The following is a 23463-nucleotide window of genomic DNA, read 5'->3' as shown; positions in this document are numbered from 1 at the left end:
GGGAAAGAATTCCATTTGGCCCCACTCATGTTTTCCCTCCAAGAGTAGTAATGAGGATTAATAAAAAGCATGGCTGAGTAGAAATCTTATTAGTCTACCAAGGGTGAATGGGCATTAGCCAATTTGTAAAGGGAGCTAAAATTAAATTTTTAATATGATTTAATGTCAATTAAATGCTTACAATAAAGAATGACCATCCTGAAAATTAATCTATCTAATAGCTAAAATAAAATCAAATTGCTCTATTCTAAAAATGTAGCCCTCCTTCCTTCCTAATTAAATACTATTTTATGAAGTTGGATTTGCCAGATGTCTGGAATTTTTTTTAAGTTTTGGAGACACGTCTTCAAAATGGAAGGGACTTTGCTATTTCTTGTAACAGGAAAACTGGTTTCTTGTCTTAGCCATTGACAATTAACTTCATAACCCCAGAGAATTTTAAGGACAGGAAAATCAAACTAAAATCAGGAAAGAAAATTAAAACAGCAAAAAGTATGATTTACACAATTATAGAGAGACAGCACTCTAGTATTCTGTAATCAATCTATAACGTTGCTGCTCTTTTTAGATCTGGCAGTGCCATGCAGGGTGGACCACCCCCACAGAGAACCAGTGGATACTCCAGACACCCCCGTAGAGTATGTGTGTATCTATGATATCCTCTGAAATCATCCCAAGCTACTGAGCCCTAAATTAGATGCTGCATTTTAACAGGAGACATATTATCTCCAAGAAGAGGCACTGCCTCACAATGAGGTCATGGAAATTTTAGTTTTACAGTGTGAAAAACAAAAGCATTTCCTTTCTCATTCATAATTCACAGCCTGGGACTGTTGTGTTTTTGCTTTTTGTTTTTTGTGCTTTTTTTTTTAACAAGATAAAATCTGACAAAGTGAAAACATAAGCAACTAACCATATGGAACCTGACCTTGATTATCATTTCCCTGTGGTTCTTCAGGGTTTCATTTTCTAGTTCTTATTTTTTAAGAAACTGTCTTCTGTGATCAATTCTAACCAGAGTCAATTATTTCATTTTCCAATTTTGGAGAAGAAAATTCATACACTGTCCCCTTCCCTCCATTCCATAAACATTTATAAGACATATTGCTGGGTACTGAGATCATAAGGATAGTGACTCCAGCTCTTAGGGAGATTGCAGTCCAGTATGGGGCAGGGAACAGCTACAGAGCAACATCATAATTATTTCAGGAATAATAAATCAAGGGCTGCAGTTGGCCTGGGTTCTAGGGAGCACAAAGGGGATAAACTGGCCTCAGATGGAAGAGAAAAGTTAAAGGTACTAGGGCAGGCTTTCTAGAGGATGTAACCTGTGACCCAATGACCAAGGATGATAAGTCTTAACCGAGTAAAGAAGAATGGGGAGAAGTCTCTTCAGTCAAGGGAAGCAGGATGTGTAAAAAGGGGACAGAATGTTGTGGTTAAGAAGCACAGGCTCTGTTATGTATATTTTACCACAGTTTTCAAAAAAAGAAGCAGCAGCAGAGATTCTGGAGTGAGGCCACTACACTTGGCTTGGGCAAATTACTTACCCTCTGTGTCATTTCCCAACCAGTAAAATGAGAAGCAAAATAGTACCTGCATCCTAGGAGTAAAATCCTTGTGGCTTTAATACATATAAAAGCACCTGGACCCGTGCCAGCTTTAAAGGAAGTACTAAATAAATGTTAGCATTTATTATTGTGTATACAGACTCAGATATGAGAGAGGGCAGGGCACTTTTAAGGGCATGATGAGTTTAAGTTGCCTTCTCCAAACAGAAAAGTCCAGTAGACAGAAGGAACCCAGAAAAGAGAACTGGGCTGAAGTTTATCAGAAAAGGCATTCTTGAAAAAACACTGTTTTTCATTTTCTTTTTTATCTCTATGAGATGATGGATGTTAACTAAACTTGTGACGATTATTTCACAATATAGGTAAGTCAAATCATACATACAATGCTGTATGTCAATTATGTCTCAATAAAACTGGAAAACAAGAATTATTTAAAAAAATTAAAATGACATTGTGAAGATATCACTTTTTCTTCCCTGAGGTCATTGCTGACCTTTAAATGTGCACGGAGGATATATCTTCAAAGCTATGTACACTTCAACTGCTACTTAAGAATAACCTGTCAGTACAAAATAATTACATCTTCCAGCATTAAAATACTCCTTCTCAAAGGGCAGGCTGATCCCACTACTCTAAATATGCCTTCTACTCCAACATCTGAGAAGGAATGCACTCCTAAATCTATGGATGCCAAGCATTCCCACAAAGACCCATGTTTGGTTTCACACACAACATTTGATAGTCTGTGGATAGAGGAAGGTTATGTTATGACGAGACATGGTATGTGGGAAGGAATGATAAGAGGACAATATGAGACAATGTAATGAATCCTTCCCATAAAATAACGGTATAGAAATATTAGAATATGGTTGGTTACCATCTTAGTTTCCTCACTGGAAAAGTAAGGTTAGATGTTTCCTAAGGACCCCTGGGACCTCAAACGTCCTATAAATGACTTGATGAACAAGATGTATAGAATCAAGGCTGCATATAAAACTCTGAGTAAGGAGGAGTATCTGTCCAGTCCAGAATCTGTCAGATAATGCTACCAAGGAATGTTTGTAGGAGAGGGTGGCTATCTCTAACTTTCCTAGAAAGACTCACTACTAATTTACTACTCACATCAGCTAACCTTTCTTCAATCTCTGTTTGCAGTGTAATACGGCCTACTGAATAGATACTGTGTAAACAGATCAGATCATTTGTTTGCTTTGATTGACATGTAGCTCAAACATTTTTGCCTCATGTTGTTATAATTATACTGGCTAAAGATGCACTAAAAGCTTTATCCCTAATCTCAGAAATGCTTCATTTGCATAAATAAACATTTCTGGCTGTCTTGGCACTCAAGACTAGAGACTGGTGTCTTGGCACACACCTGCACAGGGATCCAAGAAAAGCCCTTGCAGACTCCCAGAAAGGAAAAAGGCCTTGGACTGTGGGTGTGAGGGCCGAAAGGGTTATTTTGTCTTCCTGTTAGACAACAATTGCTATAATTTCCTCATGTGTGAAATACTGAGAGGCTTCCACTTCCTCTACACCTTCCTTGAGAAGTGGCTAAAACTCAGCACCTTCTTGTGCCATGATCTCATTGATGTTGAGGCCAACATTTTTCACTCCTGAGAACAGAAATATCCTATTCATACAGGTATTAAAGTGTAAACCCAGGCACTCAAGGCTCTACCCAGTCAGCTTTCTCACATTAGCCCGAAACACCCGAGCCATAGACACTGCCCATCATGCCAATGCTACCCAGAAGTATCCTGATTATAGGCAGACAGAAACGAACAGCAGCCTCTCACACGGCAGGCATTTTAGTCAGTCCGTAGGTTGGCCATGTGCTATTTTTATAGTGAATTTGTCTTCCACTTGGTCAAACCTAATCTCTAGGTACTAAGGAAATACAGCTCTCTTGGGGTATAAAATTGGTCATGAGAGCTATAAAGGTAAAGGTGGGGGGAAAACGTTAATTTTAAATACAATTTGACCAACATCTTCTTAACCTGTGCTTCATGAATCACGTAAAAATGCATGCAAATCTGTACAACATACATATGTGTACTTTTCACAGGGGCCTAAACCTTTTCTTAGATTCTCAAAGAGTTCTATGACTTGAAAAAGCTAAGAACTACATGATAAAAAAATATATTATTTTTAAAAATACAACTCAAGTCCCCAAGCTAGAAGTAACAAGAAAACAAAACATATCACTTTTTGCTTTCATTTAAGTATCTATGAGTAGGGGTGCCTGGCTGGCTCAGTTGGTTAAGCATCTGCCTTCGACTCAGGTCATGATCCTGAGGTCCTGGGACTGAACCCCTTGTCCTGTCTGCTTATCTCTCTCCCTCTGCACCACCCCCTCACGCTCTCTCGTGCACTCTCTCTCTCTCAAATAAATAAATAATCAAATAAATAAATAAATATCTGTGAGTAATGGAAGTAATTCCAAATTAAAAGACAGTATATGCTGTACATGTTCAGTTTGTGAAAAGTTACCTCGCTTCAATAGTTCATCAAATAATTTTGACAAAACTATTCATAATTTAGCTCTAAGTAAATTCCTCCTAACACCAGAAAAAAAGAAAAAAAAAAAAAGACAGCTTGGATGGAAAATTGTTCCCTAAATTAGGTACTGATGGATCATTTAATTGAATACTTGTTGAATTTCAGGTCCAATCATGCTTGGGTATGTGGAGAATTCTATTCTAGGGCTAGCATCATTCCAGGAAGGCAGAAAACCTGTAACTGAATCTCTTTATAACTTTCCCCAAAACAAAGAGGGGTGCATTCCATTACACCAGCAGCCATGGGCTTAACTGCTGCTGACCAAGTTCGAGATGACCTCCAGAATCTGTTCTTAGTAACATTCTTGCCTTCATGGAATTACCAAAATGCCTGCGGGGGTTGGGTTTTCATTACTATTGAGTTGAATCTTCTCCCTCCGCCTGCCCTGCATCCCTCCTGTACACACACTGCTAAAACTCTATCATCCAAAATACCCACCCGTGTCATCCAATGGTAAGGCAAGTTAACTGGGGGTAAGAGCTGTCTACAGTTCTACTAAATATGAAGTCTGAAGACTGGGACTTTGACTGAACCACTATGATTCTGGCATATGTTTATGATTATTATTAAGCCAGCTACTTCCAATGTGTAAGCTAGTTTCTATCAATTACTTGACGGGGCGGGGGGTGGGGTGGGGCATGACATAAATTCCTTGAGAATTTTTCTAAAAGAATAAAGTTTATGTTTGGGACACCTGGGTGGCTCAGTCGGTTAAGCGTCTGCCTTCGGCTCAGGTCATGATCCCGGGGTCCTGGGATCGAGTCCCACATCGGGCTCCTTGCTCAGCAAGGAGCCTGTTTCTCCGTCTGCCTGCCTCTGTCTCTCTCTCTCTCTCTGATAAATAAAATCTTAAAAAAATATATATATATTTAGAATAAAGTTTGTTTGAGTCTGATTCTTTCAAAATTAATGCTTTATTTCAATAAATTATATGGTATCTATAAAGAGTTGAAGACAGCCTCCCAAAGTGAGGTATTTTTATTTTTTTTCATTGCTTTGGATAAACAATTGGCATCTCTTCAACTCATCTTCAATTTCATCTCATTCGCTGAGCCAACCCCAACTCACAAATAAAATCCTGCAAATATGTGTATAGAATCTACTACTACTTCCCTCACCAACCCTCGGTACATTCAAGCGGAATTACTGGCTCCTTCCTACACCATCTCTTTGCCCCACAGCCCCATCCATACACCAATATATCCACATCACACAATATATATCCACATGCCTAATCCAAACACCATTTCTTCTATGAAGCAAATCCTGTGTTCTCTCCAGAGGCTACAAAGCTAAACGAGACATGGGTCCCAATTGCCTTGAGCTCCCTTTTAAGCCCCTCAGGCATGGGAACTCTATCTTATTTAGCTTTGATCCTTCACAGTGCCTTCAAGAGAAGACATTCAATGAATGTTAGCTTTAAAAGAATTGAAAGAGAAAGAATAAATCCATGAATGAACTAAATTAAAGAAAATCTAGGGGTCTCTATTTTCTCAGTTAAATTTTTTATTTATTTTTCTCATACACTTACATTGTTAAAAGAATTATTTGGATACAGTGTTCAATATACTGGTTTTTTCCATTAATTAATCTGTTTGCTATCTGTGTAAGTCTCATTCTTTCTCAGCCAACCCTTAATTCAATTTCCAGAATGCTACCACCTGAATTCTTGTTTCTCTCTTTTATTCCTTTAAATTATGTGAGCTAAGATAGTTTCCCCAAATGTCAATCCAATAGTATATTTGAGGTAATGTGACTCATATCCATCATAAACTGAATAGGGCAAAGAGTACCAGTTAAAGACTTGAAAATTCTTAACTGTCTAGGCTCTTCCACAGACTCTTTGTGACCTTGAAAAGTTATTATTCTGAGATTCAGTGTCCTCACTGAAAAATGAGAGACTGTAACAGGTGCAACCTCTTGTTCCATTCGACTTTATATATTCAGAAGAACTAATTCTCTATATTTTGCTATGATGGGCTTGATATGCAAGCTTCACAAATACACAAAACAAGAAGCTGTTTACATCAGGGGTCTGAGTACTATGGCCCACTGCCACATCCAGGCCACTGCCTGTTTCTGTAAACAAAATTTTATTATAGCACAGTCACATCTATTGATTTATTTACTGCTGCTTGCATGCTAACAACAAAAGAGTTGCAACAGAGACCAGATGGTCAGAAAAAAACAAAATACTGGCCTTCTGCAGAAAACCTTTGCCAATCTCTGGTCTAAATGATGTGCACTGCACTGTGTGACTTCCTGCCTAAAGAACGCTCCTCTGTTCCCTGAATGAGACCTAGAAGTCTTCTTTAAAATTCTACGTATGCTTTGAAAAGGTAAAACACCACAAGTGTTAAGCAAATTGTCACTTGATTGAATCATCTGATTCCTACCTGGGGGGACTAGAAGGAAAAAGGAAGGCTCCAGTAAACCAAAGTGAGCAGGCACCAAAAATAAATCTGCTTACATCCTAATTTTGCCTGGGTCTACCACAGAGAGATGAGTCTTTAGATTCTGATACTGTGATGGGTTTTAACCTAAACCTGCTCTCTTTCCTAGTTCCTGTTATATGCAACAGACAATACTTGTAGGCCAGGGGGACGACAATCATGTAAAATAATAAAATAAAACTACCAAAGTGTCTATATACGTTATTACCGCTTTTGGACTCTGATAGAATGATGTGTTTGAAGGAAGGCAGACACAAAATAATATATACTCTAGTATTCTGCTTATATAACTTCCAAGAATAGGCAATACTAATCTATGGTGATAGAAGTCAGAAACTGGCAGGGAGGGGGTAATTGAAGAAGGGGCATGGAGAATTTTGGGGGTGATGGAAATGTTCAGTATCTTGTTTTGGATGGTAGTTATGAGGGTCAAAAGTCATCCAACTGAATACTTAACTGTGCATTTTTCTATATTTGAATATACCTCATTTTTTTAAGTGGCTATTAAAGATTTTTTAAAAATGTGGGGGTATGTCTTCAGAAAACTTGGGAGATTTTTAGGATCACTGTCATTACATTATTTTCTCTCCAGAGTAATGGACAGATGGGTGAGGTAGCAAGAGAAAGAAGAGAAAGGGGGTACAAGGGGGTTGTTGATGGAGAGAGAATTCTTGTCCAGCCTCTAAGACCATTTCCTTCACAAATACATTCTTGCAATAAGTCATCAGATATCTCAGTCTTGGGACTTAGTCTTCCAGAAAAAAACTCAAAAGCAGGAAATGAAGAAACAGGTAAAACAGATTTTTTTCCTTTAAAGTGTGTGTTTGTTGGATTATTAAAAACCACAGAAAATATGCAACAACATGATCACACGCCTCTTGAAAGTCTCTACTTTATTCAAATTTTATTAAATTTATTCTAATTTTGTACCAATAAAATTAGAAATATCAAATCTAGTATATATAATATTGATAAAATTTATCTTACCAAAAAGTAAGTTATTAATGAATGCTCTCTTTAAACTTGAACAAAAAATATAATAAAGTGCTGTGGCATTCTTAAATGATATCTAACATTCCTATTAATTCATGATCATCTGAAAAATCAGCTCTCCTTACTAGACAGGCTCGATTTTTCAAAGAAAGGCTGAAAGAAAAATATCTTACTGATATACTGACACCCTGGCTTGGGTAGCTTGGTTGAAATAAACCAAACTCCACTTAGAGTAACTGAGGCCACTAACACTGGACAACAATCCATGCTTACTGCACAGACTGCAAAGACAGAGATCAACTGAACAAGCAAAATTAAATGAGAAAGAGATATGTGTTATTATACAATTAGTATAGGTCTAAAGCCAATGTTTTGGTTAAAAATCTAGGATTATCTAATTACCTTCATTTCCAACTTAATAAGAGAGGGAAAAAAAGAATTTAAGTGTTTGAAGATTCCCTGGAGGTCAACTCATCAACTGAACCCCTTCATTATCCAAATGAAGCAAAGGTGTGAAATGAGTTTGGCCTGACCCTCACTGGTTCACCCAAAGTGCACGTGCAATGGCCTCTCCTTCCCTGGCTAGTCTCACTTCAGCCAGCCTCGGGGACACCAGCACCTGGCTGCATGCTGTTACACCTTCTCCTCCCACCTGCTCTTCTGCCAAAGACACTTCCTGCTCTCATTCCTCCTAATGACTTGTGCACATCCTCTTTTTTGTTGTTGTTGTTGTTGAAGTTTAGTTGACATACAGTGTTGTATTAGTTCCAGGTGTACAACATAGTGATTCAACAATTTTATACATTATGAAATGCTCACCGCCCTAAGTGTAGTCACCATCTGACACCAGACAACATTATTACAATATTATTGACTATATTTCCTATGCTGGACTTTTTACACCTGTGACTTACTTATTTTATAACTGTAAGTTTGTGCTCTGTCTTGGAGACTTAATTTAGTTATTGACTCCTCCAGAAGCTTTCCTTAACCCCTCTAACTCTCACTAACCTAACCCCAAGTGGCAGTTATACCTTCTTTGCTCTTCCAGAGCACACCACACATTTTTCCTCAATTGTTCTTCTCACCATTCAAATACTGAGTGTCCACACTGAGTCAGTGGGCTAATGCTAGGGATACAGAGGGAGAGGCAGCATTTCTGCCCTAAAGGAGCTGCACTTCAGAGGCAGCTGAAATAACCTGTTAACCAGTCTATCTATTCTCATTGAAGGACTGACTGTTAACCATTTGTGTAGTCCCCAAACCCAATATATGGCATACAGAGGCTCAACAGATGTTTGTTTGACTTCACTTTTATTATGAAAATTGGGAGTTTAAATCCTTCATGTTTTAATGAGTGAAATAACCTTAAGCAAAATTCAATCTTTAAAACAACAGAGGGTATATTTACCTTCTATTCATTATCCTTTTCTAAGTTTTATGTGTCAAGGCATACTACTCATTTACAATTGTCACCAGTTTTGATTTTTATTTATTATTCTTCACTACATAGCATATTATCAACAGTTTATGTTATACCATGTATAAAGGCTAATTTAGTGGATTCTGAGAAAGCAGGTAGCATGTAAGGTCAGAACAGTCTATTTCCTAACAGAATACCAATCCAAGATTTCTAATACTTTTTCTAATTCAAAAATAGCAAATTCTGAAAATATCACCATATATTTGAGATTATTACTATTTAATGAATGAATTGTTCATTCACTCAATAAGCATATATACAGTACCTAGGACTGTATTAGGCCAGGAATACTGAGATGAACAAGACATGGCCCTGGCATCAACACTCCTGGCCTTTATAGAAGTACTGCTACCAAGTAGTGGGTCAAGTGCAATACTAGAAGAATGTAATGAGGTAGAAAAGGCACAAAGGTGGACATGACCAACTTGGTTTAGGGGGAAAAAGCCAGGGAAGAAGACTTCACAAAAGAAGTGATGCTCAGATTTTGGAAGACTTTCCTGGTAGCTGCGCAACCCAAGGACAGGTCACATGTCCACATTTCAGCCTCCACTACCTTCACTCAGCAACCATTTGTTAAAGCTCTACTGAGAGCCAGGCCTCTGACAGGGGAGGGGAAGGTAGTTAAGGATTCCACAATGAAGAAAACAGAGAACATTCTTGTACTAACAGTGCTTATATAGTGTTGTGGGGCTAGGGATAAAGTTTTAACCTGTATGCACAAAAATGTCACTATCCAAGGATTTTAAGTGTGTTTAAGTCTTACATTTTAGAAATCTAGGTTTCTTCATAAGAGAAGAGGGGAAAAAAATAAAACAAGACAAAATCAGAGAGGGAGACAAACCATAAGAGACTCTCTTAATCAAAGGAAACAAACTGAGGATTGCTGGAGGGGATAGAGTAGGGGCATGGGGTAACTGGGTGATGGACATTAAGGAGGGTATGTGATGCAATGAACACTGGGTATTATATAAGACTGATAAATCACTGATCTCTACTTCTGAAATCAATAATACATTCTATGTTAATTAACTGAATTTAAATTTTTAAAAAACTTTCTTGACTTTGAATCTTCAGCTTTTTTGGGGTAAGTTTTTATTTTATTTTATTTTTTTTAAAGATTTTATTTATTTATCTGACAGAGAGAGACACAGCGAGAGAGGGAACACAAGCAGGGGGAGTGGGAGAGGGAGAAGCAGGCTTCCCGCTGAGCAGGGAGCCCAATGCGGGGCTTGATCCCAGGAGCCTGGGATCATGACCTGAGCCGAAGGCAGACACTTAACGACTGAGCCACCCAGGCGCCCCTTGGGTAAGTTTTTATAAGCTCCCCGCCTTCAGTCTGCCTTTTTTTCTCTCGGCACCTTTCCATATAAGCTAAGTTTTTATAATAGGTTCTGCTTGCTGCCTCTTCTTCCTCACCTCGCACTCATTCTTCAACCTACAGCAAACGGGCCTCCACCTCCATAAACTCATTAAACCCACTCTAACCAAGACCTTCACTGCTATCCACCCTCCAGACCCAGGGGGTGATTTTCAGTCTTGACATTATTGGTCATCTAGCTACTCCTGATATGTTGTCTGCTCATTCTGAACCTAATGCCCTGGCTTCCAGAATGCTCCTAGCCTCTTAGTCTCCCAATGCTCTGCCCTCCCCTTTTGGCACTGCTCCCCAGGTTTCTGTCTTTGTTCCACTGCTGTTTCTACAGATACTCTATTCTCTCCTGCCAAATCACATGCAGTCCTGATTTTAACTCTCTCCTGAATGCGGAAGTCTCCCATGAATAAAGAGCTTAGAATTTTCAGTCTTGATCTCCCTCCCAAGCTGCCAGCTTGTAGAGCTAACTACCAGCTGGACATATACACTTAGCTCAAAGTTTCACCTGCTAGGCTCATCACCCCATCCACAATCTACTCATCCACCAGAATTCTCAATTTCAATCAGTAACACTCCAAAACAGAAACCCAAGTAATTTTAATCATCAAACCATACAAACTCCATTGCTTGTTTCTCCTCCAGAATCCATTACTCCCTTTCCTCTGTATTCTCACAACCCCTTATCATTTTTTTTTTTTTAAAGATTTTATTTATTTATTTGACAGAGAGATAGCGAGAGCAGGAACACAAGCAGGGGGAGTGGGAGAGCGAGAAGCAGGCTTCCTGCCGAGCAGGGAGCCCGATGTGGGACTCGATCTCAGGACCCTGGGATCATGACCTGAGCCGAAGGCAGACGCTTAACGACTGAGCCACCCAGGCGCCCAACCCATCATCATTTTTACCTGAACAATGGCATTTGCCTTCTAAATTATTTCTCTACCCCCAGTCACAGTCCTCCTTAAAACAATCTTTTACACTCCAAAAAAATAAGATTGGAGGATTCTGGAATAGAATAAGCAAACAGTTTCAAGATTACAACTGAACTTTATGAATTTTAATTCAATAGCTCTGAAACCAGATTAAAACAGTAAGAATGATCTGAATTAGGAATGAGTACACTGGAGACAGAGAGTGGAAGAAACAGAAGAGAGAATAAACCAGGTTAAAATTTGGTTAACTGAAGAGTGTTCCCTCTTAAGACACATAAAAAAGTATTTCCATGGACTCTAAAGAGAATTGGTTCTAATCTTAACTCCCACAAAAAGAACTATCTTCAAGTCTGGGTAAGTCTCATGTTTGTTTAAGATTGGCATAATAGAAATCAGCTTCATTCGGGCTTCTTCTAAGCAGTGACTGACTCATGTTGTTTTAGCTGGTGTTGACTCACTGCCCCACAAAGGATGACACAGCTTTAAATAGGCAGAGGATAGCCTAATTTTTCCAATTACATGCTTCCAGCAACCAGAAGACGTGGGGGTCCTCTAGAGTGAAGCTTTCTGCAACTAAGCACAATTTAGATTTTACAAAAACAGTTGCCAAGTTGACCTGGTAATCACTGAGCTTTATAAATGAGGGGGGAGAGAAGTTAAGTTGTGGTATGTTAAAAATCACAGGGGCCGGGCATCCTCTGTTTTTCAATACAAACTCTGCGGAAACTTAGAGTCAGCTCTTTTCCCATTTAATTGCTTACTCTATTGAGGTCAGCAAATGTTTTTCTTTAAGATTCCAATGAAAAGCCGCAACAAGTATGTTTTCAAGACTCTCCACGTTAACTTTAGTGAGATAATGTAGGGGTGGCTGTAATCGTGTTTGAAAGGAAGCTAAGGAAATGCCAATCTCATAATTGTTGCCACCTTTTCTATACTTCTACACCCTTAATGTCTCCCAGTGAGAGCACCAGTTTTCTCTTCTGCCATGATTTCCTTGCTGTCAGCCTGACTGCTCCCAGAACACAACAGACCATGTTGTGGGCCTGAGTGGGTGACCAGGGGTCAGCAGAATGAATTCCGAGTCTGGCTCAAAAAGTTGGTTATTCCTTATGAGCCTTTCAGCAAGATACTTCCATACTTTGCTTCCCTGTTGTACCATAGAGATTGTCCCTTGCAGTCCTTACCCATGAGTAGTCTTTCATGATGCTTCATTCCTATTTGTAACACACTCTGAACTCCCTGGTTGTTAAGAATAGTTAGAGGAGACTCCTAAAGACCCAGCAGATGACACAGAAGTCTGGACCACACTGTTTATATATAACTAAAATGAGACTGTCCAATCTCCATAGTGTCCCAAGAACTGGAGTTTATCAAAATGAATACCGTGCAAAATAAACACAAGTGCACAGAGCCTGGAGACCATTCTGATTCTGACCTCTCCAGATGACTCAAGTCCAGACTACAATGGGCCCTGGATTAATTTTCTAAATAGGAATCCTTGCAGCTCAATTCTGGTCAGTAGTACCCATGGCTACAAAGTCTAGATTGCCACAACCTATCTATAGTATCTAAATTTTTGAGCAAGATTTAGAACAAAACTGATCTTCATAAAAGTATGGTCCAGGACCTGGATTGGTCCCTAGCTTGACTTCAAATCAGGATAAAGCAAAAAACTGACTGACTATTGGGAGAGAAAATAGAAAAGCTCCATAAATTTTCATGGACTGTTGTTTCTCAACTTGATTAAGAATTCTTATGTTGTAGCATTTTTCACAGAACTAGAACAAAAAAAGTCCTACAATTTAGGTGGAACCACAAAAGACCCTGAATAGCCAAAGTAATCCTGAAAAAGAAAAGCAAAGGAGGCATCCCTTATATTACAAACCTGTAGTCATCAAAACAGTATGGTACTGTCACAAAAAGACACATAGATCAATTGAACAGAACAGAAAACCCAGAAATAAACCTACAACTACATGATCAATTAATATTTGACAAAGCAGGAAAGAATATACAATGGGAGAGAGTCTCTTTCCCAAATGGTACTGAGAAAACTGGTTAGCTACATGCAGAAGAATGAAACTAGACCACTTTCTTACACCATACACAAAAATAAACTCAAAATGGATTAAAGACCATTAGAAGAGAGTTCCTAGAAGAGAGCACAGGCAGTAATTTCTCTCACATCGGCATAGCAACATTTTTCTAGATATGTCTCCTGAGACAAAAGAAATAAAAGCAAAAATAAACTATTGGGACATCAAAATAAAAAGCCTCTGCACAGTAAACAATCAACAAAACTAAAAGGCAACCTACTGAATAGAAGATATCTGTAAATGACATATGTGATAAACGATTAGTATCCAGAATATATAAAGAACCTATACAACTCAACACCCAAAATACAAATAATCCAATTAAAAAATGGACAGAAGACATGAACAGACATCCAGATGGCCAACAGACACATGAAAAGATGCTCAATATCACTCATCATTAGAGAAAGCCAAATCAAAACTACAATATCACCTCACACCTGTCTGAATGGCTAAAATAAAAAATATAAGAAACAAGTGTTGGCAAAGATGTGGAGAAAAAGGAAGCCTCTATTGGGAATGCAAACTGTTGCAGCCACTGTGGAAAACAGCATATGGAGGTTCCTCAAAAAGTTAAAAATACAACTACCAGGACACTTGGGTGACTCAGTGGATTAAGCGTCCACCAATTGTTGATTTCAGCTCAGGCCATGATCTCAGGGTTGTGAGATCGAGTCCCGTGTTGGACTTGACACTGAGCATGGAGCCTGCTTGGGATTCTTTCTCTCCTTCTCCCTCTGCCCCCCTCCCCCAAAATACAACTACCCTACCATCTAATAATTGCACTACTGGGTATTTACCCAAAAACTGCAAAAACACTGATTTGAAGGGATACATGCACCCCTATGTTTATAGCAGCATTATTTACAATAGCCAAATTATGGAAGCAGCCCAAGTATTCATGGATAGATGAATGAACAAAGAATAATAATAATGGAATACTATTCAGCCATAAAAAAGAATGAAGTCTTGCCATTTGCAATGACATGGATGGAGCTAAGATTATAATGCCAAGCAAAATAAGTCAGTCAGAGAAAGAAAAATATCATATGATTTCGCTCATATGTAGAACTTAAGAAACAAACAAAAAAAGCAAAGAAAAAAAAAGGGAGAGAGACAAACCAAGAAACAGACCCTAACTATAGAGAAACAAACCAGAGAAATGGTTATCAAAGGGGAGCAGGATGAAGGGATGGGTGACATAGGTGATAGGGACTAAGGAGTGCACTTGTCATGATGAGCACCAGGTGATGTATGGAAGTGCTGAATCACTATATTGTACACCTTAAACTACTATAACACTGTTTGTTAACTATACTAAAATTAAAAGAATATTTTATTTTTTAAAAGACTATTTTAATTAAAAAATTAATTTAACACTCTCCCTGAGAGAGAAGAAAGAAAAAAGAATTTTTATGTTGTGAGTCATACTGCAAGGAATGAGTGAAAAATACCTTTTTAACCATGGAAATCTATCTTAGTAGTTAAAGAAAGCAATTAATAAAACTACAATGAAAAATTCTAAGAGCTAGTTACTAAGAACATCAAATTAAAGGATTAACAATTGCCCTTCCCCACTTCTGCCCCCCCCAAAAGAAAACCACAGGAAGATTTCCTGTTACTAATTGCTTAGATCACACTTTATAAGTCAAATTGAATGACTTCTTCAGCACATTTTGTCTACTTTAAAATACTGTTACCTAAGACTGCATGAAGGGCAAGAATGTAGCTTTTAAATTAAAAGGAAAAAAATTCCTAACATTGTACTTGCTTCGACTGATAACAAAATTTCTCAAACTATTTATATCCATTCATATTTAACCCACTGCATACTTATATTCCATTGAAACAGAATAAAAATGATTTCAAAAGGAAAGACTAAATCAAAACTGAGTATCTGTAACATCTACTATGTGAAAGTTGCTAGTTTGCTAAGGGGGATACAATAGTAATACTGTCCCTGCTCTCAATTAACCTATGACCAAATTGAGACTGAAAAACACTAAATCCATAATATATTAAATAATGTTTCAAGATTTAAACAACAGGTTAAAACAAACAAAACAACAGTTTTGGAAGGGTTGCGTGGGAATCCTGGCTCTATCATTACCTCACGGTGTGACCTTGGGCTACTTCTCTGTGCCTTACTATCTTCCTATGTCACAGGACTGTTTTAAGGATTAAATGATAATGAATGTTAAGCTAAGTAAGTTGTCAATAAAAATAGTCCTTTAAAAACAAAGAAATGACATCATAAGACAATGATCCTTATGACAGGTGAAAACTCCCTGGCTACTATTATCTAGGAAATTTTCAGGAAAGAAGTTTAGTCCTCAAGTCTCTAACTATATTTATTTCCCTTTGCTTGGCTCTTCATCTCCAGCTACTTAAATATGGGTTTGGTTCCAACCACAGACATGTTAACTTTGGTTACTTGTATGAATGTTTAGGTATGATAATGAGGGTAGGGAAAAGTGTCAAGAGATCAAATGTCATATTATTAGTTATAATGTCATTTATCTATGTTTGACATTTTTTCTAATTACCTGTCAGATATCTCTACAGATCTAAAAATATAAATACACTGACAGACCTTTGTATAAAGACAAATGCATTGGCCAGTGTTTTCTAAATAGATTTTCCATAAATGAATACTAAGCAGGAAACCTCAAAAGGATTCTTTTCTCTGTATATTACAGATGTACAAAAGTAAACTTTGTCACTAATCACAAAATTTAACACAGATCTAAAGATTTATCTCTTATATATAAGATAATCAGCACCACTACTTAGAATTATTAAAATAGTAGAAATAAGTCTCAAGTGCTTGATAATTTTAAAAATGCTCCATATTACTTTGTCTTTGGTTTCCTGTCCTTTGTACTGTGTGCCTGTATGTAGTCATCTTCTACTAATCTAAGGGATCAGAAATGGAATGCATACGTTTAATTAGTTTTGAAGAGTAACATGAGACAAAGCAGCTGGTTCTCTAAGTGATACTTACTGTATGTTCTCCCACCCTTGGACACTTAATGCCTGTCAAAGATAGTTTTATCTGTAATATTCATTTATTGAAGAGTGATATAACACAGTTGATACTGAAAGACTGTGTCATAAACCCCAGATATTTAAGATGAATATACACGGAAAAATATTTTAGTTCCCATTTTAGAAAAGAGCAACTTTAAGCTTTTAGATACATTACTGTTTTGTTCTGAAGTGCATCCTCTAGTAATCACAAAGAAATGAGCACATGAAATTGCATGTGATGAAAAATGACACATTATACAAAGGCTCACCAACTCAAGTAACCAGAACACAGCAAGAAACTGAAAGCAAACAAGCAAACCAATAAATGCTCAAAGAAACTGAAATAAATGCTATCAAAATCTTTTGTTAGATTATAAAGTTTAGTCCTTCGATAAGCATTTTCTTTACACAGTTCTAACAACCTTGATTATCTAATGAAAAGTAAATTATAAAAACAACATTAGAAAGAACAAAAGTACTGCTTAAGGTTTTTAAGGCTGCCTGAAAATAAGGGGGAAAATAACAACAATAAATAATATTTAAAAATTATATAAGAAATAAACCAATATACCAAGGTAGGCTTTTTTTTTTTTTTAAAGATTTTATTTATTTGAGAGAGAGAGGATGAGAGACAGAGAGCACGAGAGGGAAGAGGGTCAGAGGGAGAAGCAGACCCCCCGCCGAGCAGGGAGCCCGATGTGGGACTCGATCCCGGGACTCCAGGATCATGACCTGAGCCGAAGGCAGTCGCTCAACCAACTGAGCCACCCAGGCGCCCCAAGGTAGGCTATTTACTATGAAGGCAAGCAAACTTACACACCTCAATAGGTGCCTTTACTATAGCACTATAAATCATATGCCTTTATGATGACAGTCATTAAGAAAAGGAGCATTTCTGCCCTAGTTAAGGGTATGCCTGACCTTATATTTTCATCCAAAGAGGCTTAAAACAAAATCTATCAATTAAATGGATAAATTTTATTTCCAAAATTTTCTTCTGAGAACATTTTATTCCCTTCCTTTGCTCTGCTCCATAACACTCTACTTCTATTCTTTGCTGCAACTGAGATCTAGAGACCACAGACTGAGAAAACAGAGAACAGGAATGACTTCAGAAATGAAATAGTTTGGTTTAAGGACAGAATGAGAAGAAATTTTAATTACATGTAAATTAAATATTTACTTTAGTTATGATACATCTGCACATGTTCAGGAACACTGGTAAGGGAAAAATGTTTCCATTAGGTATAAACATAGTTCTAAGAAAACAGCCACAGTAATACTCTCCAGGCAAGGTGGGATTTAACAACTACCCTCTCTTAACACAGAATTTAATTTAGTAGTCTTCTATTTTTCTCTGAAGACTATCATAAAATTTTGCTTCCAAAAAAATCATGAAACTTTGAAAATTAGGGAATAGATTTCATGAACTCAGACCAGATAAAATTGAACCATTTTTTATATTTGGTTGATTTTTTTAAAGGTGAAGGAAATAAAAACAAAGTCAGACAGAATACTGAATGTGGACTTTATAGAATGGAAAAGACATCAATGTAGAAGAATTGAGAAAAAAAAATTAGTAGAGGGAAGTTCGAGAAGAAAACAGAAGATATTTCATAATCATAAAAAATCTCCCCCAAGATACTTATTAATTACATAGAGGAAAATATAGTTTACCAGTACCAAAAACCCGGCAGGCACCATTTTAACCAGGTGATCAGAGCCAACATCAACATTAATGAGACAGATCGCCATCATGTACCCCCTAATACAATGCACTTGAAAGGGCCCAACATCATTCTGTGGAAGTCTTACCCACAATGCATAATTTCAGTCTAATCATGAGAAGACATTGCACCAATCCAAATTGAAGAGCTTCCTACAAAACAAGCAATCAGTACTCCAAAAGTGCCATAAGAGATAAGGACAAACTGCCAGAGACTGGAGGTTTGGGAGGCAAAACTAAATACAATGTGGGATCCCAAATTCAATTCTACAACAGAAAAATTCTAATGCTAGCAGAAAAGCTGATGAAATCAGGTCATAAAGACTATATAGTTAACTGTACTGCACCAGTGTTAATTTTTCAGTTTTGATTAATGGAACTAGGGTTATGCACAATGTTAACATTAGGGGAAACTGGGTGAAGGTTACTTGAAACACTCTGCAGTACTTTTGCAAGTTTTCCAGAAGTCTAATATTATCTCAAAAAGTTAAGAAAGTATTACTTTTATTCTCATGAACATGATTCTACAACACCCTAATTCCCTGAATTTTTGTGGATACATTAAGGATTAATGATCAGGGAAAACTGAGCAGGTTAAAAATGGACAGAGCAACTGGCCAAATGTTTAGCCAAATGACATGATCAAAGGAAATGTGCCAGATGTTTTCCAACAGCTCCACATATGGAGGCATCTATGCTCAATAGGGGCCCCACTGTAAAAAGAAACCAGAGACACCAACTCTGGTTTTAACCATAACATTAAAAATGACCCATAAATACCTTACCCTCTCATAAGAATTCTATTTCTAGAACTATTTCTGAATCCTCTAAAAACAGTATTTTAAAAAAAGGATCTGCCCCATATTTTAGTGTACCTGTGTATACATCCAAAAGCTCACACAGACTTAATTAAACAAGAGCTGGCACCTTGAATAAATGTCTTTTTAATTTCCATCCAAGAAGAATATGGCACTGAGTTGCTAAATTTAGTTTTTTCCATAAAATAAAATATTTATTCTCTAATCATCAATTCCATTTTAATCAAATCATTCCCATTACTAAGAATAGTTAATGATATTACAAAACAATATCCCCTTTACAAAAGTTTTAACATTGCTATAGGATTAGAATTCCTAGGATAACCTTGGTAAGCTTCTTTATCTGTTTTTGAGGAAGAGCTGGTTCTCTTCCTCTTCTATTTTTGTTCTCTCTTGGGAAGTTTATGGTTTAACGAAATAAACACCAGAAATACTCATGGCCATTTTTCACTATACACTCACCAAAAAATATTATATATATTTCTTATATATAGCTTAGAAAATCTTTGAAAAACAAGATACCTAGGCTTTATCTTCAGCTACCTTTCATTAAGTGAAATTATTTTGTATATATGTCAATATTTTCACTCTGGATTCTGATCAAGGGTCTAGAAGCTCAGCCTCTTTAAAAATCACATGATTGTAAAGTCCCAACCACTTAACAGAACTGAAAATTTACAATCCTTCATTCTCTTTTATCCTTTACAAATAGAATGTAAAGATAGAATGTTTGTGAAATAAGGAATTACCTTCTCTCCTCCCAACAAATACTTAGTACTTGAGTTTTTTTCCTCCATTAATACCTTTTGGGGATAGGTACCAAAAATGTTTTACTCTCCTCTTTATATCAACAACACCTGTAATTAAAAGTGATAGCAGTAATAATACATCTAACAATTATTGGATGTTTCATTGGTATTGGACACTATTCTGAGCAGCTGAAGCAAGTTGCCCAAGACCACATGGTAATGCTGTAGGTGATGTGTGGGGTCTGGGAGCCTGATCCCAAGCCTGAGTCACTGGCAAGTACACTTTATACTGGCTACTTATTTTAATAAAGTAGAATGGGCAGTCCCTAAAGAAACTGGTGGCCACCCAGCTTCAATGTTGAAGAGTTGGAGGGGGAGGCATGTAATGGAGCAGCCATTACTCAGCTTCAACCAGTACTGGCAGGCAGCAGCAGAGGCCTGAGTTGCTGGATCCTGTATTCTTTTATTATTATTTCTTTTAATGAGAAGCTGGCAGTCCAGATTGATATCTGAAGCCTCTTGCTTTCAAAATGTTGCTACTTATTCCAAGCTTTTTCTAAAAATCCTCTTTGTCTGAAAGGTAAAGGGCCACATTCTCAAGGCAGGGACTTCATCTTATTTATCTTTGTATCCCTAATACCTAATGTGTGGCTGGCACATAGTAGGTACAAACGGATTGACTTCTGCTGTTAAAAATCCTGCCATTTTATCTTGGCCATTTTATAACCTTGGTAGGAATTCATTAGTTTATTCAACAAGCATTTACTGAGCTACCACGACATGCTAGACACTGCTGTAGGCACTTGGGATTACAACAATGAACAAAAGAGAATGATGAAGAGAGAGATACAGAGACAGAGGGGACTGAAATTATATTTTAGTGGGAAAAATGGGCCTAAAAAATCCAAAAGCACATAAAGTCAGATGGTGTGGAGGCTTGAAAAATAAGGAGATGGGTTTGCTTTTAACTGAACCTTTGCTACTAAGAGCTAAAGAACAATGATACAATAGTCCATGCTTCCTAGCGCCATACTGGTCACTCGTCCACAAATATGTTACACATACATAAGCAATTTTAAGGAAACGGTATTCTTGAAAGAGAGAGTGCTTTCTTCATAAGTAGAACAATACGATCTTGCTCCTTGGCTTGAAAGGAAGTATTGATCAGTAGTTAGTGAGTCAAAGGTTAATAACTGGGTCCTGATTATTTCTGTTATCAGACTCATGATTGATGGTGTCCTCTGGCTCCTTGTTAAGTACAGGAACCTCTTTTTGATTGTTGTTACTGGGAACCAAGGAATTAAGCTATTCTCTCATGATTTAGTTACAGGGGACAGGGTCAACTATCTCCTGCATCAGAGAGTCGAATGACAAAGGTTCCTATAGAGAGGGTGCACATGGTCACCAAAATGCAAACTTGGAGCAGCATAAATCTGATTGGCAGCCATATGATCAAACACTAACTATGACACACAACTTTTGCTCTCATGCATTATCATTCCACAAGACCACATGCTGAGTTAATGGAACTTCTCCTCCAGTTTGCTTTGGAAACGGATGTAGTTTCCGAAGGCCCAAATGGCACAATCTAGCTATTACTCCTAGACAGCTGCTGGGAGTTAGAGACAGGAGAGCTATACCAGGACCATCTAAAAATGCACAAACCAGGCCCCTGCTTCTCATGAACTCACTTATATCTATTTAGTTACTCATAATCTGAGTAATTATAGTCAGGGATTATGTTTAGAAAAGAAAGCACCCTAAAGACAAATGCAAGTTTTTATCTTCAAGCAGCCTTTAAAACAATGTGCTACTAAAGCTGGAAGAAAAATGTTACTTTCTCACTGTCTTTTAAAGTAAGATTTCACTCAACCTGCTCTTTTTGGAAGAAACAATATTGTCTTTGTTAGCCGAGCCTAACATAGATTTCATGCCAATGTAGTTTGTTCTTCTCATGGATACTAACCAAAAGGATATTCCTTGAAATAAAATCACAATCTGTTGAAAGCTTCACAAATCAATTAGATTAGGAGACAGAAGTAATCATTATCACATAACTGAAGATAAAAGTATGAGAAAAAGTGAACGAAAATAAACTTGATGCAAAAAAGCACATCAACTCTCAAACTTCCCACTTGTTAAAAAAAAAAAACCACCACCATCATTCATCTGTGGATCCATAGTAAGCAAGCAAAACTTCCCCTAAATATGAGTCATATATCAAACCATCTCACTTATTATTGCCTGTCCAGGGAAATTTCCTAAGAGTCTAATGTTTTTGTTTAGTTAATGTAAGTCACATTGGCCTTGCATCAAACAGATGAACCCTGATACAGAGTAATTTAACATAGATCCCTGCTATATTAAATCTAAAATACACATACTGAGATGGTTATAGACCTCTTTTGACCCAAAAGAAATAAATTATAGTAGCATTTACAACATTGAGTCAACATTAGCAATAATAAAATAATGATACCAATGTATTTATACAGTTGAATGGTTTTTAAAATCTAGAAAAAAAATTCTTTAAAGTCTACTCAGATTTACTTTTTAGAGAATCTCTCCAGCTATGTTTTAGCTCAGATGGCACGCAGTTACTAAAGAAACTTTCAATAGTATTTGAGGATTTAGGATAATGTATTTTAATTTTTTTTCTTTTCTGCTTGTCTCATTTCCAATGATTTTTTTTAATTCTCCAATATGTCAATGGGTGGATTGGCAGAAATGAGGCATATGCCTATTTATGATCAAGTTGTATCAAGAACACAGCTCGACAGCTAAACTCTGCTAGCCAAGGAGTTTAGCCACGGCTGGCTGAGACTTCGTGCACTTCCCACTTGCAATCAAGGATAATACAAAGAGCAGTAGACTCACTCATCCTGTCCACCAAAACTTGAAACAAAAATCAAGTGATGGTGCTCTTATGCTCTGGCAGAAAACACAGCTGGGAGATGAAAGCCCAAGCCCGGGAAACCTCTGCTCCCTTTGGAGCCGCTCTGGGTACCTGCTGCCCGGGTGGCTGGCGGTGGCCCTGGGCGCGCAGCGTGGCTCGGAGCTGGGCGGCTGGGAGCGAGCGTACGAGTGGTAGGCGGTCAGCACCACGCCGCCCGAGTCTTCCACTTCCATCCTCAGCCGCGCATGTCCCCGCTCCGGCCCGAGAACAAAGGCGGGGACCAGCATGGACCAGCGCACCGGTACTCGGTCACCAGCGGGGCGGTGTTCCCCGTCCAGCTCCTAGGGGCTCACTCTGGCGGCTGTCAGGAGCGCCCGGGAAGCCAGCCCCGCCCGCGGGGCAGCCCTATTAGCAGGGACTTAAAGACACGCCCACAAGTCCCGCTGGGGGTGGGGGGTGGGGGTGGGGGCGGGGAGAAAGCGGGGGGGGTGGCAGAATGTGGAGGGGGAGACTGGGGAAAGGGGGGACCGCAGAAGTGGAGGAGGGGGGATCTCTGTTTTTAGGCAACTGGAAACCCGCTGTGATCCTTCAGGGCTCAAGCTAGCTGCTCTGGCAGTTTTTCTTGCTTTGTTTCTTTTTCTTTTCCTTTTCTCATCTCCCCCCCACCCCAAATGGGGGAGGCTTATCCCAGAGCTAGGAACATTTCCTGCCTGGCAGCAAGAAGCGAGAGAAAGAAACCTTGCCTTGGGAGCCTAGACTGAGAAGGGGAGGGGCCAGGTCTA

At 38.1% G+C, this 23463-nt stretch overlaps 1 protein-coding gene across 3 annotated transcripts in view; it reads right to left on the bottom strand.

The window, feature by feature from the left end:
- ARHGAP28 (Rho GTPase activating protein 28) overlaps positions 1-23075 on the bottom strand; it is a 187059-nt gene extending 163984 nt beyond the window's left edge. For 2 of the 3 annotated variants that reach the window (XM_081801586.1, XM_081801587.1), the window contains exon 1: positions 22793-23075. In XM_081801586.1, coding sequence (XP_081657712.1) covers positions 22793-22968 — 176 coding nt within the window. In that variant the 5' untranslated portion in view covers positions 22969-23075. The remainder of the gene's footprint in view (positions 1-22792) is intronic. The other variant, XM_031035434.2, reaches the window with a different exon arrangement.
- Between the last annotated feature and the right edge of the window lie 388 nt (positions 23076-23463).

Source organism: Leptonychotes weddellii, chromosome 13 (genome assembly GCF_054177405.1).
Source record: "Leptonychotes weddellii isolate Sample4059 chromosome 13, ASM5417740v2, whole genome shotgun sequence".
Taxonomy (NCBI): domain Eukaryota; kingdom Metazoa; phylum Chordata; class Mammalia; order Carnivora; family Phocidae; genus Leptonychotes; species Leptonychotes weddellii.
The sequence above is the reverse complement of the archived record's forward strand: the minus strand, read 5'-3'. Positions and strand labels throughout refer to the sequence as shown.